Source organism: Chroicocephalus ridibundus, chromosome 10, assembly GCF_963924245.1.
Source record: "Chroicocephalus ridibundus chromosome 10, bChrRid1.1, whole genome shotgun sequence".
Taxonomy (NCBI): Eukaryota; Metazoa; Chordata; class Aves; order Charadriiformes; family Laridae; genus Chroicocephalus; species Chroicocephalus ridibundus.
Genome location: NC_086293.1, coordinates 3,868,568 through 3,888,911, shown reverse-complemented (window position 1 = coordinate 3,888,911; position 20,344 = coordinate 3,868,568). Strand labels below are relative to the sequence as shown.

The window sequence follows — 20,344 nt, the reverse complement described above, 5'->3', positions numbered from 1 at the left end:
AATCAAAATTATCAGCTAAGAGCCCATCATTTCATAGGTCAAATCGGAATTGCTTTTTCTTGTATATTTTACTTTAAATGTAATTGAATTTTATCTGCCGTGTTTTAAAATCTTGTTTTCCAGCCACACCAGTTCGTAAGGTCCATCATCATAATTGGCTGTCATTCTTGCTGGTCTGGGTAACTTAGCGTCTTCTCTTTTAACTATCATCTTTGCAAGTCTGACTAACTTTGTGTAACCCTTTTTTTCCCAGCGACTTGTGAAGAAACTAAGCAGCAGAGGCAGAGGTCATTGTAGTATTCTGTTGGCGGCCTCCTTCCACTGTAAAAAATACTCCTTTACTCTGATGTGGTGTTTTCTGTCTTCTCGTCAGTTATATTTCCAGCAACAACTTTTGTTCTTGAACTACAGGCACATTCCTAAAGAGCTTTTGGTGACAGATTTTTTCCAAAATGCTTTTGAAAATCAAAATAGGATTCCACGACCTTCAACCACATGGTTGCTGACCACTTCCAAAAAATTTAGGAGGGGTAATCTCTCTTGGTTGGTGTTTATCTTTCCTGCAGTTTCTAAGCTTTACCAGCAGCTTCAGTCACGTTTCCAGCACCAAGTATAAAACGAACAGAAGGAGCAGAGGGAACAGGCTCTGGAAATAGAGATGAATTCTGCACTGCTAATGCTTTAGAAACTTGATTGGTTTCTTAATTTTTGAAATGCAGTTGCCAGTGGCACAATTCCAGCAGCTGGGCCAGAATCCAATGGTGAGGTGCCCACCGGCGGCACTATGCCAGTGTAGTTGAGAAGGGGAAATATGTTCTTCACCTCTGGGCAACTCAACACTGCAGACTTTTGCTTAATTTGCCTTTGGGCTTTTATGCTTTTGGCAGTGGCTGGCGAAAGGCAATGCTGTGGGTCAGGAAGCTGTGCTCTTATGACTGCTTCTCTCTGCTTTCCATGAAGTGTCAATGGAGACAGACCATTTTCTTACAATCACTTGCTGGCTGCAGTCACTGAAAGAAGAGGTTGTATGAGTAAAAACTACAGCCATAAAAAAGATTATGGAGACTTAATGCCATCTTCCCCAACGCAGTTGGAGGAAGGCAGTAATTTAATCTGATCTATGCTGGGAAAGTGTGAATCAAATGTTTAGTGCATTGATTGCCCCAAGCAGCCTTCAGTGCTGGTGCTGCTACTGTAGAAAATGCAAAAAAAACAAACAAGAAAAAATACGTAAAAATGAAGAGCATGTTTTGAGAGAGAGCTGTTTCCACTCTGGCTGCTCGCTCTTTGTATGGATGGTGCCTCTCAGTCTCTGGACACCCCACTCTAAAGGAGAAAGTAGGGTTATTAGATCTCAGTGCAGAATGCAACCTGGGAAAAAAAATATAGTATTGGTATGTAGAGGCAAACCACTGTCATATATGCCTTCGACACCCACTCTACAGTCAAAGACAATTCTTTTTGCCAGGAGTTAATGAGATCTTTGTGTATTTGTGCAAAGACAGAATTATGACCTTGGGTATGCATTACGTACTAAGCTTGATCTCCCAGATCTGCGAATCAACAGTATCTTCAGACTGACTTGACCAGATAGTGCAGTGACCTTAACAGGGACCTTCCCTGTCTTTGCCACGGTGTACACAGACCAGAATCTCTCTATATGCGTATTTTATCATATTTACTACAATGGTCCTAATACCTGAATGCCACCATTAGGATTGCTTCTGCGTGATATTTGCAGTCAGGAAAATCTTTTGTGGCATGAAAGGAATTTCTGAAGTGAAAAAAGACTGGATGAACGTAGATAAGCTTTTGTGAGAGAAACTCTTATTTACTGCTTAGAAAATTTGAATATGTTCCCGAGGGTTTTTTTTTATTTAGATTAGAATTTATATTATAAGTTTAATTATTCCAACCCAGCTTAATTTTAAATCCTTTATAATCTAAGGGATGAGTATTTTCTTTGTTTTACTCTGCATATAGAGTTCTGTTTTCCTAACGTAAATTGAATCCACTCTGGGAGTCTTTCTGGCATGCTATTAGGCACAGATTTGCTGAGCAGGGAGAGGGGACTGTGAGCCGCCTTTTTACCTGCTCCTGTAGCAGCGTCTGGGCTTTGTTCCGTTTTGGGTATGCTGCACGGCTTCTCCCTCCACGGCACCGCTGGACTCAGCCCTCTAGTACAGCATCCTCCTTGTATGGATGGAATACTTGTAGCCTGCATATGGCTGTAGTGTTTTTTAAATTGTACTTTGTTGTGAGGCTGCTTAACAAGCTAGTACAGACTTGACTATTTTGTGCGGCCGTATTGCGTGACCTCGCTGGGGAACTGTCTGGCCTATAAACACTGGAACAAGCGTGCTACTGCCATGTTCTCAGTACCATGAGAGTCCCACTTCTGCCTAAACGAAAAACACTGTCATTTGAAAATTATCTTTAAGGTGTGATTTTACAGTCTGTCCGTCTTTGAGTTGCAGGTTTACACAAACCAAAAGGCTTTTCATTGGTTTGTACAGTATTCAAAGATGAGGAAATACTTCTTTCAAGAAATCTAGCCTCTATTTTAAAAGTGGTTCCTATGCAGTTCAATACAATTATGTCAGTTATTCTTAGTAATACTTATATGTGTTCTAGTTATTACTGTGTACGAATAATACATGGCCCTAAGTTACTTCATCAATACAACTTAAGCTTTCAGATCAGCATTCTACAGCTGTAACTGTTTAATATCACACGTACAATACACAATACTTCAAAAGTCAAAGTTTGCTTCAGTCAGGGTTTACGTATCCTTTTAGCATTCACCAGTGGGGACTTGGGACAGTGCTAAATTGTAGAAATAAATGTAGAAATGTGGAAAACTCAGTTTAGTATGAGGTTTAGGCCATTTTCATTAAAAGGAAGAATTCAAGATCAACTAATTCTCATGCTTCTATAACTGTATTTTCTTCTGTTTCAAACTCTGTTCTCTTTAGACACTTTGTTAAAAGTGCAGTTTCTAAGGTAAGTATTTTTAAGAAGATTGCTTAAAAAGAATTCTTGAGAATATTTATTTTTAAAGAAGTTAGATTAAATAACATTTAACCTGGTTTTGTATAATGTAAGTATAGTTTCCTCATAATTTATGAGTAAACAGGATTCTTTGAATAATGATTCATGACCAAAACACCCTTTTTTAAAGTATTTGCAATCAGCGCTGAATACTGTATTTAATGTGTTCCCCAAGCTTCAAGGTGCTGAATCTTAAGAAAGGAACAGGACTAAACAAAAACGCTTTCGGAGAAGGATCTGTTTCGTTACAGTGATACTACAGTTAAGTGGCTCCGTAGTGGCAATTAGGTATCTTGAAATGATCCAGTTGCTGAGGGGACACAGAACCCCTCCTGCAGTTGCTAAAGCCCTGCCTCACCCTCTCCCCCTAAACCTAAAATCTGAAGCAAGCCCAGAGCCCTACTTTCTGGCAAATGTTATGCAAATGGAATATTTGAAGAAAAAAAGACCTTAAAAACATTTTGGTTTGGATTCAGAATACTCCAGAAATCAGTCAGGATGACTTCTCTCCTCAGGCCCTCTGTGCAGCTGAGCGTAAATATTTTGAAACCCCTCTGACTGTCCATAGACCTTTTAGTCTATGTGGGAGCAGCCAAATATCTCCTCCTGAGTGCGTTTGGTGGTAGTGGCTTCGTCAGTAAAGAGGAACACTAATCAACACCCGCATTTTAGAAATTAGTTAACTGCACTTCCTGCATCTATTAAAAAAAAAAAAAGAGCATCTTTATTTATCCTTTATAGGAAATGACATTGAGCGTGCCTCAACTCCCAAACATGCCCCCCAAAAGACCTGGTGAATCTGGTGTCTCTAGGACACTGAAAATACACTCTCTATTGAAAAGGGAAAGAAAGGCAATGGCTGGTTTTTGTGCTTTTTCGTATCATGCACAGAATTAAAAAAAAAAAAACCCAGCTTACTTTATTTCCAAATGCCTGAAGCTTTATATAGTGCAAGCGTATGAGAAGGCAAAACTTTCGATGCTTTTAAGGCATGCTACAAGAGAGCTGTACAGCACAAGTGGAACATGTGGATGCTCTAGCAGTCACCCACCCTACCAGCAGCGGCTGAGGCAGCCCATCCTGCTGATCTGAACCCTGTGTGCGTTTGGAATGCAGTTACAGGAATTGAGTCAGTGAAAAAAACAGGTGTTGCTCCCAAGAGATATTGGGATTTAATGAGATTTTTGCCTCTTATCAATACCTTTTTAAAAAGGTTTCCAGCATCCCAAATTTAAGCTACCAATCTACGAAGAGAATTTTCATTTCTTATCACTCAGACACAAAAGAACTGTTCCAGCTACTGAGTGACTTTTTTCCCCAGAAATCACGTTCATCATGGGGACATAAATGTTTTTATATGAGTAATATCTCTTGAATATTTCTGTGTATTTCCTACTCTCAGCCATCTCCTTACCTTATGCTCCAGAACTAAAAAAATGGAAAACTGGTACATATTTCAAGGGGAAATTCTGTATTATGAGATAACCCTCCTTACGTGTATTCTAGGCAATTGTTGTAACTATTGGCTGTACATGAAAACATGCGAGTTTTATCATAGTTTAGAGAAATACCTGGACTCATAACTACCATTGTAGGTAGGATTTTGCCTTTGGGCAAAGTCGGAATGTTAGTATTGGCTTTCAGATAAAGATAGGCCTGGCCAAGTATTTGTTCTTTTTTTGGAATTTTTCTTTCTAAATATAGGGAAAGTCCTATGAAAATTATTCCTGGGATTTTGTGTATCTGCATGGAAGAAATCAAGAAAGACGTAAGATAGGTTGTGCTATTAAATCAAAGTAAGTTCTTTAACAAGGATCATCAGATAGCCATCTGTTATTTCTTTCACAGCTTTGCATTTCTTGGATGGTCAGGACAAGACAACTAATAGCCGCTGAAATACCGGTCGGAGAGAGCAGCTCCAAAGGGTTATGCCTTAACAGTGCTATTTTACACACCTCCAGCTGCTCTTTGAGATGCGGCTTTGTGGCAGTGGAAGTCTCTGCAGAGGGTAACCTGAAGGGGCGATGCCCTGGCTAGAATGGTCTGCTTTTACATCCCTTGCAGGCAAAACTGCCCTCAGGCATTGGTGTTTCGGAGTTTGGGACTTAAAGACACTGGGAGAACCCAGAGGTTAGAGCATGCTCTTACCTGCGTTGACACTCCTGTAGTGGCCCAGGCACTCTTCTGACCTCCAGCTCTCCACTCTTTAAAAAGACACTTTTAAAAAACCCGCATGGCCTTGCACTTGGTTCACTGCCCTTCCCACAAGCAGGCACAGGTACCTGCTATCCGAAATGAGCACTCACACTCCTCGTTACCTCAGCGAGCATGCGGCAGAGAAGAGTCCTTGTTGGCTAATGTTTATTTCTTTGTTAATGAGCGTAGACCCTAACCTATATGAGCGCGCTCATGATTATACAAACAGGGGAGCACAACAGCACTTTGTGGCTGCCAGTTTTGGAATCACGCCAAGGCAATCAAGAGATCTTCTAAGTTTTGGGTTAAGGAGTTCAGGAAGGTAAACCAGTCTCATAACAAACATTATTTCAGTCAGGAAAAGCAGTCGGAGGGAGTGAAAGAATCCGCCTCCTGAGTCCCAGAGGGCACCTCAGTGTGCTTTGCTCCAGCACCTGACTTTCAACATTGGCTGGCAACACAGAAACATACTACTAGTGTGGCTCCTGGAGCGAGGAAGGTCCTGTTCCATTTTAGCCGGGTGGTACTTGGCTAACAATTCTGCCTCGGAAAATTAGCATTTAAATATGTGTAAAGTAATCTGAGGTATAGTGTTGGTCTCCAAAGGCAGCAATGAATAAACAAAACTTCAAGTATTTAGGTCCTTCTCCCCCTCAGCTCACCATTCTCGTAATGAATATGGTGTATTCATCGCGGCTGTAAGTAACATTAGCAGAAGGTAGGAGCAAGACTGCCTAGCAACCCACAGAAATCCCAGAGAGAGGTGGAAAGGAAGTGATTTTCATGTAATTATTCACTTCTACAAAAGCTGTTGTCAGGTAGACACTAGAAACATAGCTGTTTTATTATTCGTCTAACCTACTTTTAATCTTTTGAGAACCACTACCATTAAAGAGAAGGGAAAAAAGAGCTTAATTCAGCCATTTTCTGCCTGGCCGTTTAAGTTGTGTTTTCCTGTTCTAATGAAGGCTCTGCTTTCAGAAGCTGTGTTGTTTAAAAACCCCTGGGTAGTAAACTTCAGAAACAAACTAAGTCCTGTATCCAAAACTCAACTTTTTTTTTTTTTTTTTTTTTTTTTGCTGCTTCTCCACAATACACGGTTCATATTTTGGTTTGGTTTGGTTGCCCATTTAATGACACTTCCCATTGAGCTGAGAGAGCAACAAGATAATTTTTCTCTTTTTTTTTTCTTTTTTTTTTAAACTTTCTCCCCCCCCCCCCCTCCCCCCCCCCGAAGGCATCTGGGGACAGGGGGCAGGGGCTAAAGAGCTTATTTACTTTAGGTAACGCAGTTGGTGCCAGGGTGCTTGGATCCAGCAGGTTTTGTTACTTTACTTTTCTGCAGAGGGGACCCCAGCTCTAGGCTCGGGTAAAGCTGAGCTTTTCCTTGGAGCTGCCGGAGGCTGCACGGAGATAACTGAGGGATATTTTCGGACTATTCTTACCAGCTGGAGAAGCCTGGAGGAGTTGTGTTTCACTTGTAAAACATGGTGCTAAACCCTCTTTTACATTGAGGACTGTCTGAACAAACAGTTGTCACTTTCAAGTAGCCTGGGGACAGGCACATTTTCAGGGAATAGTCTGCTTTATATCCTCATTTTCCTACATCACACTTCAGCATAGGTTCAATAAATGTAGATTGGATAAATTTAGACGTTGAAAGTTTTCCTTTAAAGGAGTATGTGTAATGGAATATATCAAAAGTATGTTGAAATACTACTGAAAGTATATTTGTTGAGGCAGTGACTTTCAGAGTGGTTTATTGCGAAGGTTGTCTTAAAAGTTCTCAGAAGCTTTAACCTGTGCCTTTACTTCAAGTAACATTCTACTTGGAAAAGTTACGTTAAAATTGCAGTGTAACAGTCTGCTTTGCTCACTGGTTGTTCCAAGGTTTCCGTTGCAAGCAGGAAGCTGTTATTTTCCTAGTCAGCAAAAAGCTTTTTGTTGTGACCCCTGGGATTAACTAGTTTAATTTTGTGAAACACCTTTTCGTCTGTTTTCTAAATGAATGTGCCTTTTTTTATTACCTTTGTTGAAAAGATTGGTAAACTAAACATGTACCGAGATCAGAAAATCAGTCTTTTCTGCTATTTCATAGTCAAACTTGAGAAAATATGCAGTTACAATAACTATGTTGATTATGTGGGAAAATTAAAATAATAAAGTTTGTTCTTCCCTGTTTGATTTTCTGTGCAGGATTCGTAGCAGTAAGATACATTATCGGTGTACTGCCAGTCAGGAAAAGAGCAGAATGCATGCAAGGAATGGATTTATTCTCTTTGAATATCTGCGTCTTCCAAGCATTTGGGTTGTTTTGGAGAGTAGGAGAGTACATTGAAATATGTATTTTGCACAGTTGCGTAGCACGGGCATTCAGCTGATTTTTGTTGGCTGCTATTGAAGAAAAAAATTCAGTTGATTAAGAGAGAGAGACTAGAGAATAAATGAAAACTGCTTAGTTTTCATTTTCATGGCTTTGAACAGAGATTTCAGTTGATGGCAGTGAATTGTCCAGAGTACGACCTTGTGGTTTTGCAACGGGAGCTAAAACCACTGCACGTTTCTGCTCAGCGTGGCCTCTGGGGCAGGCGTGGGTGTTTGGCCTCTTCTCCATCCAGTTGACAAAGCATTCCGTATTGAAAATATCCCAAATTAACCTCTGTCTTTACTGGTGGGGTGTCAAGTGAATGCATAGCATTCTTCATCTTGGTTAGCATACGAGGAACATAGGAAGTGTCAGAAAAACCCCAAAACCAAACAAAAGCCACAAGTATAACTGTTGCTTTCCTTCCAGTGTATTCTGTCCAGCCTTCATACAGCAGTCTACTTAGCATCCTGCCGCTCTCTCCTGCTCTTGCCAACTGTGCCACACCATGCCAAACGTAATAGTTTGTGATGCAGGTGAATGTTCTTCATAATGAGAAAGCTGCAAAAAAATTAGTTTAATTGGAATAAGATCAGAGGTAAAATGCTCAGTCCTCTTCTAGTGCCTATTCTATCATTTTTCATAGAAAATATATTCATACATGCATAAAAATGTAACTTGTAGCAGAGGAATGTAATCAATGGCGATTTAAGAAGTATTCTGTGCATGATTCTTATAGTTGCATGTTAACCTACACTGTAGGCATGCTTCAGTCAGTAGAATAATTCTTAGTTTCCCGGTGTCTTCAAAAGTTCAGCTTAGTGATAATGGGAGAGAGCTAAGACTGGAAAAAACAGTCTTGAAAATAGAAAATGGTAAAGCTCATTGCCTAGGAAACTTTAGCCTTTGTGGTACTTTCCTGTGGCAGTAGAGAGTACGTGCTCTTTATGCTTTTAATGTCAAAATATTTTGTAGCAGAGTCCAGTGGCCTACACCACAGCAGTTACGGTCAGGAGCCTCTGCACGTGCAGGATTTGTGCATTAGCAGTACGTCTGCAGGGAAAACATACCATTATGTATGAACGTGGTGGGTAATATAGCGCTGATTTATCGGTGTTTGTCTCATATGTCCAATCACAGCTCTTTTTATTAGTGTCAATGGAAAATGAAGGCCTATTAATCATGAGAGGAAAGAAAGGTTCCAGTCTGACTTCGCAACAAAGTCAGAAGCTCTCAGTAGCGTCTGTCTATCCACCCCGTTGTCCTCTGAGTTGGATGTGTAGGCTCATAGCACCAGCTATAAACCTGCTGGTTTATCCGCAGGGTTACAGCAGCAAGGTCAGCCTGGTCTTCAATTTCAGCTCCTATTCAGTCCGACGCGTTAGCCTGTAACTGAAGGCAGTCTTCCACGATGAGCGGAGAGAAAAAGACCCAGACAATCTGAGATGAAAGGACAGGGTGAAATAGGGACTTTGGCTTTTTCTCAGAGTCATTAGAAACTGCATTTTTTTCAGTGTATTTTACTCAGCATATATTTTGGGGTTTTCTAGATTAGAGCTGTCCTGACCTGCTGTAGCAGTGCTTGGAGCTGTAGTTGGCATTGCCCAAGGCAGTCCCCTGAAGGCTCTTACCTAATTCACATGGCAGGAGGAGAGGGAGAAAGCCTGTGGCAGGGCCTTTGGAAATGGTTTGCTTCTCCAGAAGCTTCCATTAGTGCTCATAATTAAACCTGTTGTTAATTCCCACATGTCTGATGGGGGCACTCTTTAAATGCAGGTGCTACTTCAAGATTAAGACCTAGAATTTTTATAGTTTCTCATGGTCCTGTCATGTCTAAACCTATACGATAATGAAAGAATGTACAGCACTTTTTCCTAAAAGATGAAGGTCAGGCCTTTGTCCTGGTCCCCCTGTGTGAGTTCCATGAACGGTTTTCAGTCTGTTTGCTGTCTATCTACTCTTCTTGTTTCTACACTGCGTATGGATTTGGGGTTTGGTGTTTTTTTCTGATCTTGGTTTAGTCTTCTCATTGTGGTCTCCTCCATTCTTTGGATTTGCCTACCTTTTATGGCACACGAAATACCCAGAGGGACTCCCAGGTGGCTTGGATGTAACCCGTGCTTTGCGACCATGGACTCACAAATCATGTGGTTTAGAAGTCAACTTGAAAATGCTAAGCCCTGTGGTCTAGTACAGGTAGAGATGTTCTGTAGCTGACATGAATTTTTGACACTTTCCACGCACTCCCCACATATTGCGAGAGACGCTGGCACATGAACATTAAGCCTGTCATGATGCGTAGGACTTAAACTCTAGTAATTCTCCTACTTAAATCTGTTTGGCAGCAGGTTGTTTTAGCCAGACATCCTTACTGTTAAAAAAATCTGCAACTCTTCTGAGCCTTTACCTTGAAATTTCATTTATTATGTCCTGACAGCAAAGGTTTTAGTTTTACAATTCTTAATTTGAAACCAAAGGCAAACTGCTTTTTAAAATACAAACACTGATGAGATTCATAAAAAAGTAATGAATAATTTAAATTAAAAGAAAACTCTAAAATGATTGCTCATTCTGTGGTAACAAAATGGGAAATAAATGACAATCACCATTTGGAACATCATGTTTTAAAGAGCGAGTGCAGCATTTGACTGGCCTATGAGATCTCCCATATTCGCAGACAGAGGGCTTCATTACGGAATTGTCATTAACCACTCTAGTTAAGCGTGCTTTGAGCTTTGCAGATGAAGTGGGTGTTCAATCTCTCTGTTATGAATGAAAAAAAAAAAAAGTGCATATTTATGAAACTACAGCACTGGGATGCATATTTCAACCAGTACTCAGACACCAGTGTGAAATTAATTCCCTTGATTTTGATAGAAATACTCAAGGAAGCAAAGTTAAGTGTGTAGGTACAAACATTAGCAGCCCTTACATGTTTATAATTTCTAACAGATCTGTTAACTCTAGAGTGTGGGGAAGGTCAGGGAAAGACAGATAAACAGTATATAAGTTGTGTTTAATGGAACAATCCTCACAGTGGACGGTTGTGCTTGATTGATCTTCTAGTTCTGCACAGAGAAACATGGATGTTGCAGTTCTTTTGGATCAGCCATTACATTGAAAACTCTCTGCACCATCTCCTGAACCAAAGTATCACAATGATTTAGTACCATTAAGACTTCTGTGAAATATAGTTTAGAAGATTGCAAAAAGAGAAAGGGTGATGTGTCTGTTTCTTTACATACACAAGTGCCTCTGAAACCGGAATACATGAACACCTGAAGCCTACGTGTAACTTCAGTCGAGTATCAGGAACCCGTAGCTCCTCCCCGCCATCCCTGCTGATTCCCGGGGCTCAGGGAACAGTACCGTTGGGAGGAAATCATGACGTCTCTCCCGCGACAGGTCAGATACAGCTCTTAGGTCAGAGACAGTTGTAATGCCATTGACAACACTGTTTCCCTGTTGGTATGAAGCCGGGAGCCTCACTCTATAGCCGCTTTATTTGTTCCTGCTACTTTCCTTTGTTTGTAATTAGGCATATACTTCATCATCTAGGCACTGCCTGCTCTTTAGAGATCTTCTGGTTTCTTTTGGTGTAAATTCCATCGTATTTTTTAGGCCCATATCTGGTCTTTCCACTTAATGCCACAGTGACAATAGCACTAGTGTTATACAGTGGTTATTCTCATCTGTTGACTCAAAGTAGAGAAAAAAATCCACCTTGCAATCCCAGTAGATCTGTGCATCAACAGTTAAAGGCTGCTGTTACCGTGTGCAGGGAGCCTGGGAGGACGTGCAGGTCCCCGCTCAACGGAGGCATTTGAACAAGGAGTAAGTATAGGAAGTGGTCAAGGTCATTTAGTGCTGCATGGGGCCATTTCTAAAAAATCATATTCTCTTTTGTTTGCTTTTCCCATTTTTACCATTATTTGAGCAACAGACCGAAAAATCAAACCATCAACGGGTGTTTATCCCAAGAGCCTGTCTACCCAGCGCACAGACCTGATCCTGGCAGGCAGAGGCAACGCAGGCTGACCAGGGCCTGTCTGCCCGCGGCACTGAGTGGGGAGATGCCCGCTGTGGATTTGAACATGCAGCCTCCCATAGACATAATTTATGAGTATCATGTTTTTAACAAACCCCTCCCGCTTCTGCTCATAATGTCCTGAACATGCATTTTAGGCATCTCGCATTTTTCCTCTGGACTAGTATGCAGAGACACGGACAATGAGACAGAATAGTGACATTTCATGAATAGCTTCCTAGCTGAGGTATAAAATGAAGCTTTTCAGGTGACAACAAAATATATTTATTTAAAAACTATGTATCTTTTAGGAGGATCAGGCAGAAAATAACTACTTAATTTTCCCATGTTCCCTAGACATGAAACAATTTTACAGCTTTTGAATTACATTCGACTGTTTGTCATGACTCTAGAAGCTTGTGGAAATGCCAGTTAAAGTCAGTTTATCCTGGGAGATGTTTCCTGCAGTCTCGGGAGGATTCCACGATAGCTGCATTGTAGCGTTTGCTTTGTTTTAAGAGCAGTACAGGACTTCTATAATGCGATGTGGCCTTAAGTGGTGAATGGTATTCTCCCAAGATGGAAAAGATACGGACCAAAGGTGGCCAGGGCTCCCTCCTGAGAGAGGCTGCTGCAAGAATCCCCGTAGGTCTTGACCTCCCAGTTTCCCTATCCCAGCATAGGGAATATGTCAGTAGACCTGTGCAGACCGTTTTGGGCAGACGTGAGTTCATGTGCCTTGTGCTCTGAAGCAGGACATTTCTCGTAAGGCAGCAGTAAGTGCTGAGACGTGGCAGTAGTGATTCTCTATATGGAGGAATTATCTGCCCAGCTCTCTACACTGTGTACTTAGATACAGTACAGAATTACAGAAAATATATACAGAGAGTACGGAAGGTGAAGGGAAGGTACAAACTTAGAGAAAAACCTGGAATCTAATGATAGTCCTTCAGATGAGTAATGTTCATTTTTATTCCATGCTTTATGGAAATAATAAACGTCAACACATAACAGGTTTTCCCCAAGGTCTCTGCCTTATTCAGGTACAGCATCAACGAAGCTCCTTTCAGGACAGTTATGCAGTATTTTGTTTTATCTTTTTCGCCCATTGCTTGGCCCTGTAAATATACTGCATATTATTCAGACCTTGATCATGACAAAAAAATGGCTCAGCCTTTCAAAGTGACTTATCTCTGCACTGTCCGCATGCTTCATAAACCCTAGTTATTTTGTTTTCAATGTATGGCGTAACCCCATCTTACTGATGTAGAGAGATGTACAGTGAGACTAAAATGAGAAGCCATCAGTCATTTTAGGATTTTTAATTTGAAGTTGGCAGACCTGGCTTTTCACACTGTGTTTTCTTCACTTGTTCCAGACATGGCTTTCATTCACCTTGGTTGCAACAGTGAATGCTCAGTAATTTTGTACTTCACTTTGGACACCCATTAAATGAGGACTACCCAGTTAATGAACATTTGAGAAAGGGTTGGTTTAAGTGATTTATGGCCATAACGTCACATAGACACTTTGTAGCAGAGACATGAAAAGAATCTAATTCTCCAGAGCTGTATTCTGTTGTCTTCACTACAGCACATCCCCCTTCTTCCCTCTTTATCCTTCTTCATTCATTACATGCACTACAATCATGGCAACAAAGGAGGCAAGGGATCCTCCAGACAACAGGATCCTCTGTTAGCCTAGCTTGATTCATCTCCCTGGGCACAGAGATGAATAGTCATGTAAATGAAGATTGTGTCCTAGACCTACACACAAGAAGGCCAAATTAAGATTACCCAGGCAGACTTAGTATCTGGGTATTGCTAGCTTTCAGAGCTGGACTTTGCAAAACAGCACTTTCCATTTTTAGTAAGAAAATGTTCTTGTTGATTCTGTTCTGTGGAATTGTGTTTGTACCAAGGTAAGTTAGTTACCAGCAGGACACCGCTGAGACACTGCTTGTGGGCTTCTGGGGTGAATCGGGAATGCTGTAAAGTGGAGCGTGGGAAAGCCTCAAAATGGGGATCAGGGCACAGACAGCTCTGCTGCTCCCCTTCCCGCTCGGAAAGTGGAGGGACTCGCAATCTCTCGCCGTCAGGCCCCATTTCTACTTGCAGAGCACAGGCAGTGCCACAGAGTTGAGGCTTGTTTACTTTGCCTTCTCCCTTTGGGAATTAGAGCTTCATCGTATGGGCTTATTGAGCAGCCCCTTCTTCCCAGACAGCAGGAATTCTTTCCGTAGAGGAGTCAGAGCAATAGCTGTGCCGCTGTATTCTGCCTTTGTGTTCTTCTTGTTTGCCCACGCTGTCGCTAACGTTGTGCTGGGCTCAACATGTCTAGAAAATGGCTGTGAGTGGGTGCAAAAACTAAGTGTAGCAGATATAAAGGTTCTGTCCTTCGGCATTTGGATTTTCTAATTATTAACGTATAATAGACAAAGGGTTCGTGCTTTAATTTTAATCTTGTTTTGGCATGGAAACATTCTAAGTATGAGACGAAAAAAAGAAGAAATATTTAGTTCCATCTTTTAAAGTAGGAGCTAATAGAAGACTATAAAACATCTTCAGTCCCTAAAATAATGAATGCATATTGCTGAATTGACTTAATTATCACTAACCAAAAGATTTTCAAGGTACAAAGTTTATAAAGCATGAGCTGTTCTCTGGTACCGGTCCTTTCCTCTGGAATTTACTCATGCCAGAAACGGATCAAGCCCCACGTCATTTCAGAAAAAGCGTATTCCTGTTGTCCCGGCCTTTGCCCAGCTGCTGGCTCCAGGACCCCTGGCTGCAGCTCACTGCCAGTGCTTGCTTTGTCTCTGTCCTTCAGAATGGCATTGTTCTGCACAATCGTGCTGCATTCATTCCATGTACTTGAAAAATGTTACAACTTCTAGTCTAAGCCAGACGTTGCAAATTCAGCACTCTCAGAAAGAATTAATAATGCTTTTGTTGCTGTAAGCCAGATGGATGACACCTGGATTTGTGAGTGGTATCTACAAGAGCCCGCCTGTACCCACTAGAAGTTTTAATGAGAACAACTTCCCCTGAGGTACAGTTTATGAATGACTAAGACTGGGTGTGACTTAGACTTATAAATAATTTGTGTATCTCAACAAATTCTCCAACCAGAAATGAGTGATGCTAAACGGTCGCTAGCTCTTGGGGCAAGAATATGAAGAACTGTAAGACAAACTGCATGGCTTTAAAATGCTGATGTGTCTAGCCTGGTGACAAAACACAACAGAGTTAGTCTCTCTCTCATGTTTTTTCAGCTACAAAAATCTACCTGTGGTTTCTAAATGCATTTCCCTCTTTGCCATTTTCTTGATCAGTTGTAGGTGTTTTTGCCACTTTAGAAACCTGAAATTGAAATACTAATGGTCATCACAAATTAAGCGTCACTGGTTCTCTGAGTATGCAACCCAAAAGAAGCTACACCGATTCTGTTATTCCATTCAGTAAATCAAATTACTTCCTCCTTCCTGTTTAAATATTAGGCGTAAGTTCTGATGGAATTTCTAGATTGATGTCATATAATGCAACAAAAATAAAGGGATCTTCAATCCGATTCGACTTTTATAGAATATGTGAGCATGTGCTTACAGAACCTGTTTCTCATAAAGTATTTGCCACTTTTTATGTTGAATCACCGTCAGATGTCATGGTCTTTAGAGAAGACTTGTTTTCTTTGAAGGAAATAATATCACTTATGGCCAGAATTTTATCTGTATTTCTGTCTGGGTACACAGGACCTCCAGAGGGGTGTGCTCTCTGCTCCTCTTCTCCAGCAGCTCTGGAATGTCTCACTTGAGAGTACAATTCTCCTTTGCCCCCATTTCCACTAGAACTTGCTGTCCAAGGAATAATCAGACTTCTGTGGAGCTGGCGTATGCCCAGAGGAAAGGCTATTGCTCATCTAAGTGCCACACAACGCACTGCAACGATCCGGCGTGCGAAAGCTGAAATGGAAGGAAGCAGCAGATTCTGGGTGTGCTGATCCAGTTTCCTAGCTTTTGTTTATGCTTAAGACGACCGTGCATTTTCAGTTGACCTATGCTACTTACAGCTTTCTGGGAGCTTCCGATCTTGTTAAAGAGCCTGTCTGTCAAAAGCCTTTCTCCGTGCCGTTTTTTCTTTACCAAGTGGTGAAACTTTGAGATGTAATCGGCTGTATCTTATTCACTATGACAGCAGTGAAACCATTTAAGCCACTGATGGAAATCAAATGTGATCTTAATGTTATTCCTAAACAGAAACACTCTCAACAGCTCCAGAGACCAAGGTCTCATTTGATCACATGTAAAACAAATACATCCCCTTCCACATATTCATAAGTATTTGATTACTGTTATTAGTATTACTATTATCAGTCATGAAATCATTACCTGCATTACCTCTTTCTTGGCTCAAACTTAGAGTCGCTAATGGCCACACAGCTATTGCCTCTGGTCCTCAGTCAGTGTTTTGTTACTTCTCTTTGTTACTTCTCTTTCTCTTTGGAAAAGCACTTTGGTTGCTCTGCTTTAAAAAAAAAAAACAAACACCACAAGCCTTACAGACCTCATTTACCCCAGGAAACCAGGAGTCAGAATTTATTGGATTGGAAATAATAGTGCAGCTGTGTAGATGTGGGTTCTTCACATCGCTCACATGGCAAAATCAGGAGTTAAAAAGTACATTCACCTCCAGTAATAGCACACACAGGCTCTAGTCAAATGAAATGAACTACTTTGTTGGCGTATTTTTTAAAGTAAAAAAAAAAAAAGCATGTTATATTAACATTCTGAGATTGCTGTGAGGAGAATAATCTCACTGTGTCAGCTCATGTTCCTTTTTTTCCCTTTTCTTTGATTTAGAATTTAATATTTGCATCATTTTAGGATATAAATGTTACCATAATGATATTATAAAGCTATTTACTTGCTAAGCTCTACAGAACTTTTATTTGTTAATGGAAGAGTGACCAGAACACCCACGTCCTTGTGCCTAATTGGGGTCATTAAGTATTGCTAAAAACCCCCTGTCCCTGGATAAGTTGTCTCTTCTCTTTCCCCACCTTCATTTGTATGTTATCTATGAATGGCATATTTTGTCTTTAGAGTATTTTTTCATAGTAAATTTTAAAATTTGAATAAATAATTATCTGATGAGACTGAGATAAATGCAGATGATTCTATTTAGGTTGCAATTACTAACACCTTATAGTGTTAATAAAACCATTAAAGAATTAATACTGGGTGAGGTTCTTCTCCAGAAATTCTGTCTCTCTACTTAGATTAGGCTGAACCTGTGAAGACCAGCTGAGTTAATCCCTGTCTATACCACTGGGAAGGAGAGGGGAATTTAACTCCAAGCGTATTTCTTTAAGGTTGTGACTTACAAAAGTTTTGCTGGACGCTCTCACCCTGTACAGTGGCCTCTGCAGATCTGCAGTCAATATATGCATAAAGGTGATTCCTTCTTGACATCTTTTTAACCACTCCATTTTTTTTTGTTTTCAGGTGTGGGTGGATGCTGGTACACAGATATTTTTCTCTTACGCGATCTGCTTGGGATGCTTGACAGCCCTGGGAAGTTACAACAACTATAATAACAACTGCTACAGGTAATATCTTCCACACTTTATTTTTACGTTAAGTTTCAGCAATGGAAGTCTCCACATACTTAGCTTCACTCAGAAGTACCTCCCTTTTCCTTTAGCTATTTGCATGAGTAATCATAAGCGTATGCACGTGTTTTTGTAGAACAGAGATCTGTAATTTTTCTCTTTTCCAAAATTGGTGGTTTCATCCCTTTTGATCGTATCCGACCCTTGCCCAGCCACAAGCCACTCGGTACACACGGGTATACACAATTCCACGTATAATATTCTGAATTCCATACATACATAATTGCATGTGTATTGATTGTATAATGTATATCTCCTTTACAAAAAACCAAACAACTACCAAAAACGGTTATTAAAACTCACCTGAGTTTGGTCTGTGCTCGGAATGTCACTTTTCCATATAGTTTACTGGCTCCTAGCTAGACCACAGTCTAAATGGATAGCATTTCATGGCTTATCTTTATAGAAATCAGTAAGGAAATTGGTAATGACTTCAGTAGGTTTTAATCTTTCCTGAACCAATGTCAAAAGGATATGACTCACACAAAATCCTTGTTCCATTTTATTGGCATGGGCAGGAACATGAGCACTACTTTTTTCTTTCAGAATAACGATCAAGATGCCCCAACAGAGGGTAATGAGTGCCCCTACAGAACAGTGGGAAATCAAAGGTTTCCCTAATTAGCATAAGTGATCCTTTAACAAAGGCTCTACTTCTTTTCTCTCTTAATTTAATTTTTATTTCTTTCCAGTTGCATCCCATCTAGGAACCAGTCTGTCACTGCCTCAAGGACTGCAGTAATCTTTTGACTGCAGTTTTGTAACTCATGACAAAAAGCAGGGGTTTTGAGGTGTGATCAGAGACCTCACGTAATTTCCCTTCTTTTCCTCTGACCCGAGCAGCGTAGGTTGTAAAAACATCATCAGCTCTCTCCTAAAGCTCCTCAGCAAGATGCTGCCACAGAATACTTTTTACTAAAGCCAAGCTTCACAATTCCTCTAACAAAATGTTTTCACAAATTTCCCGAATAGGACAGATTTTATTGTGTCCCAAAGTATGTTTCTTAAGAAGTCTGAGGGAACAAGTAGGACAGAAGTTAACTGCAGAAAGTGGCCGAGTCAAACGGGGTTGTTAGCAGAGCAAAACAGCGCAGCAATTCTGCAATGGAAAGCAGAATTAAATTTGTATGCTAATTAGCACGTAAAAAAATTAAAATTAAGCTATGGATTTGCCTCTTGCAATACCCGCAGTGCACTGGCTGCTTGTAACATCTACTTCCACTCTTTTTGCACTCCGTTTTACTAATTTATGTTTTTTTCTAAGGGACAGTTGCAGTGGAAAATAAACTGGAAAATAAACTGCACAAGGGTTTTCCTTATTATCAACCTGATCTAATTCATTAACATTGTAAATGAATTGCAAACAAGTCACTTCACATCTTTGAATAGGAAATGAATTTTTATTGTCCTTACTTATCTTTCGTTGTAATACGTTAATACAGATCCTCCCTGGATTTACAACAGTTGATATCCAAAGTGACTCTTATGAGAAGATTAAAGTAACGGCAGTACGATCAGCAGGCAATGTTTTCCCCATATAAATAAAAGAAAGGTGTACTGATGTGTTTCCTCTAATTTTTGGCAAGCTAAGAATTCCTAATCCACTCAGACCTTCCCAAGGGATGGATTAACTTCAGACAGACAACCTCAGCAGACAGAAAAGGAAAATGTTGTTGTTCCTGCTCCGCGTGCTCTGTATTTGCAGAACCGATCCAGCTCCCTGCTGGACACTCTGCCGTTCCCCACTGGGGGAAACACCATTTGGTTTCTCAGCACCACTCCTTTGTGCTGGAGGCTGCACCTCAGCAGCACCATTTTTATGCATGAGCCCCATGTACACAGCAGGGCTTAGCTGCTGCGTTGCTGCTGGGGTGCAGAAGGTAAATCAGTGACTTCATGCGCTGTCAACAAACGGACAAAACTTTTAAGGATTGAAGGTGTGTCCTTTATCAAGCTTCTAGTCTAAGAGGAAAAGAGGAATGGTAAAATTGGTCTTGAGGGCATCCATAAGGGCAATGAAGTAACTGGAGGGATGCAAAAAGGCTCTGTGGGCTCTCCTCTCTAATCAGAGAAGCTTCTGAAGGAAGGCAGAATCAATTTCCAGCAGTATCCTGCCTGTCAGGCAGGGAGAAGATAAGGAACGCATGTCTTGAATTATTCAGGTGATTGGCAAGACATTAATTTGAAGAATGTGAAGTTTTCATAAAAATTTGAAGTTTTCCTTTCATTTGAAATCAGTTTGAGCTTCAGTCAGGCTCTGATGCTTCCCTACCAAGGATGCTTATAAAAAATGGATGGAAAATTAGATAAACCTCATCTTCTCCTTCCAATGGTTCTTTGGCATTTGTGTTTTAAAATTCATTGGTTTCACAATCAATGGATCCAGATCCCCCCTGCCCAGTTTTCCTTCCCGTAGCAGAAAAAATGACTGACCTACAGGTTACGTACTTGTATCTAAGGGAATAAAACAGGAGGAGTTGAGGAGTCAGTAGAATTCCTACAAAGATAAAGGAAGGATGGAAATGAAAATCAGAGGTAATATTTTTGTTAGGACAGGAAACACTGCTAGGTCCCTAGAGAACCGAGTGGTCAGTCTGTGACTGCCTAACTGGGGAAGAAAATGGTGGAGCTGTGGCTGTGTTATGTCAAAAGAATAGGAACCTGGCTAACTGGAGATGATGGAAACCCCCTTAGGTTGGCTTTAGCCCATTTCCTTGGAGAAATGCATATCCACCCATAACTATTTTGTACCATGGCACTGTGTTTCATGGGTCTTCCCTGTGAGCGGAGAAATGTCTGTGGTCCTCTTGTTGTCTCACGGATGGTGTAGTTATATAGGATTGTCCGGCTTAAACCGCTTGGGCCTTGTCCTAGGACCTTCCTTCAAGAGGGAGCAGCAGAAACTGCAGGTGCACAGGGAGCAATGTGTCTCCAGCTGAGCTGTTTTTCACACGGTTAGGAACCCGCAGCTCTCAAATGTCCTGTGCCACACCATTCACCAGACGAAAAATATCTTGTTGTTTGGGCTGCATTTG

At 40.9% G+C, this 20,344-nt stretch overlaps 1 protein-coding gene across 4 annotated transcripts in view; it reads left to right on the top strand.

The window, feature by feature from the left end:
* SLC6A11 (solute carrier family 6 member 11) overlaps window positions 1–20,344 on the top strand; it is a 110,677-nt gene that overhangs the window by 69,840 nt on the left and 20,493 nt on the right. For all 4 annotated transcript variants that reach the window (XM_063348356.1, XM_063348355.1, XM_063348353.1 and 1 more), the window contains exon 8: window positions 17,143–17,246. In XM_063348356.1, coding sequence (XP_063204426.1) covers window positions 17,143–17,246 — 104 coding nt within the window. The remainder of the gene's footprint in view (window positions 1–17,142; window positions 17,247–20,344) is intronic.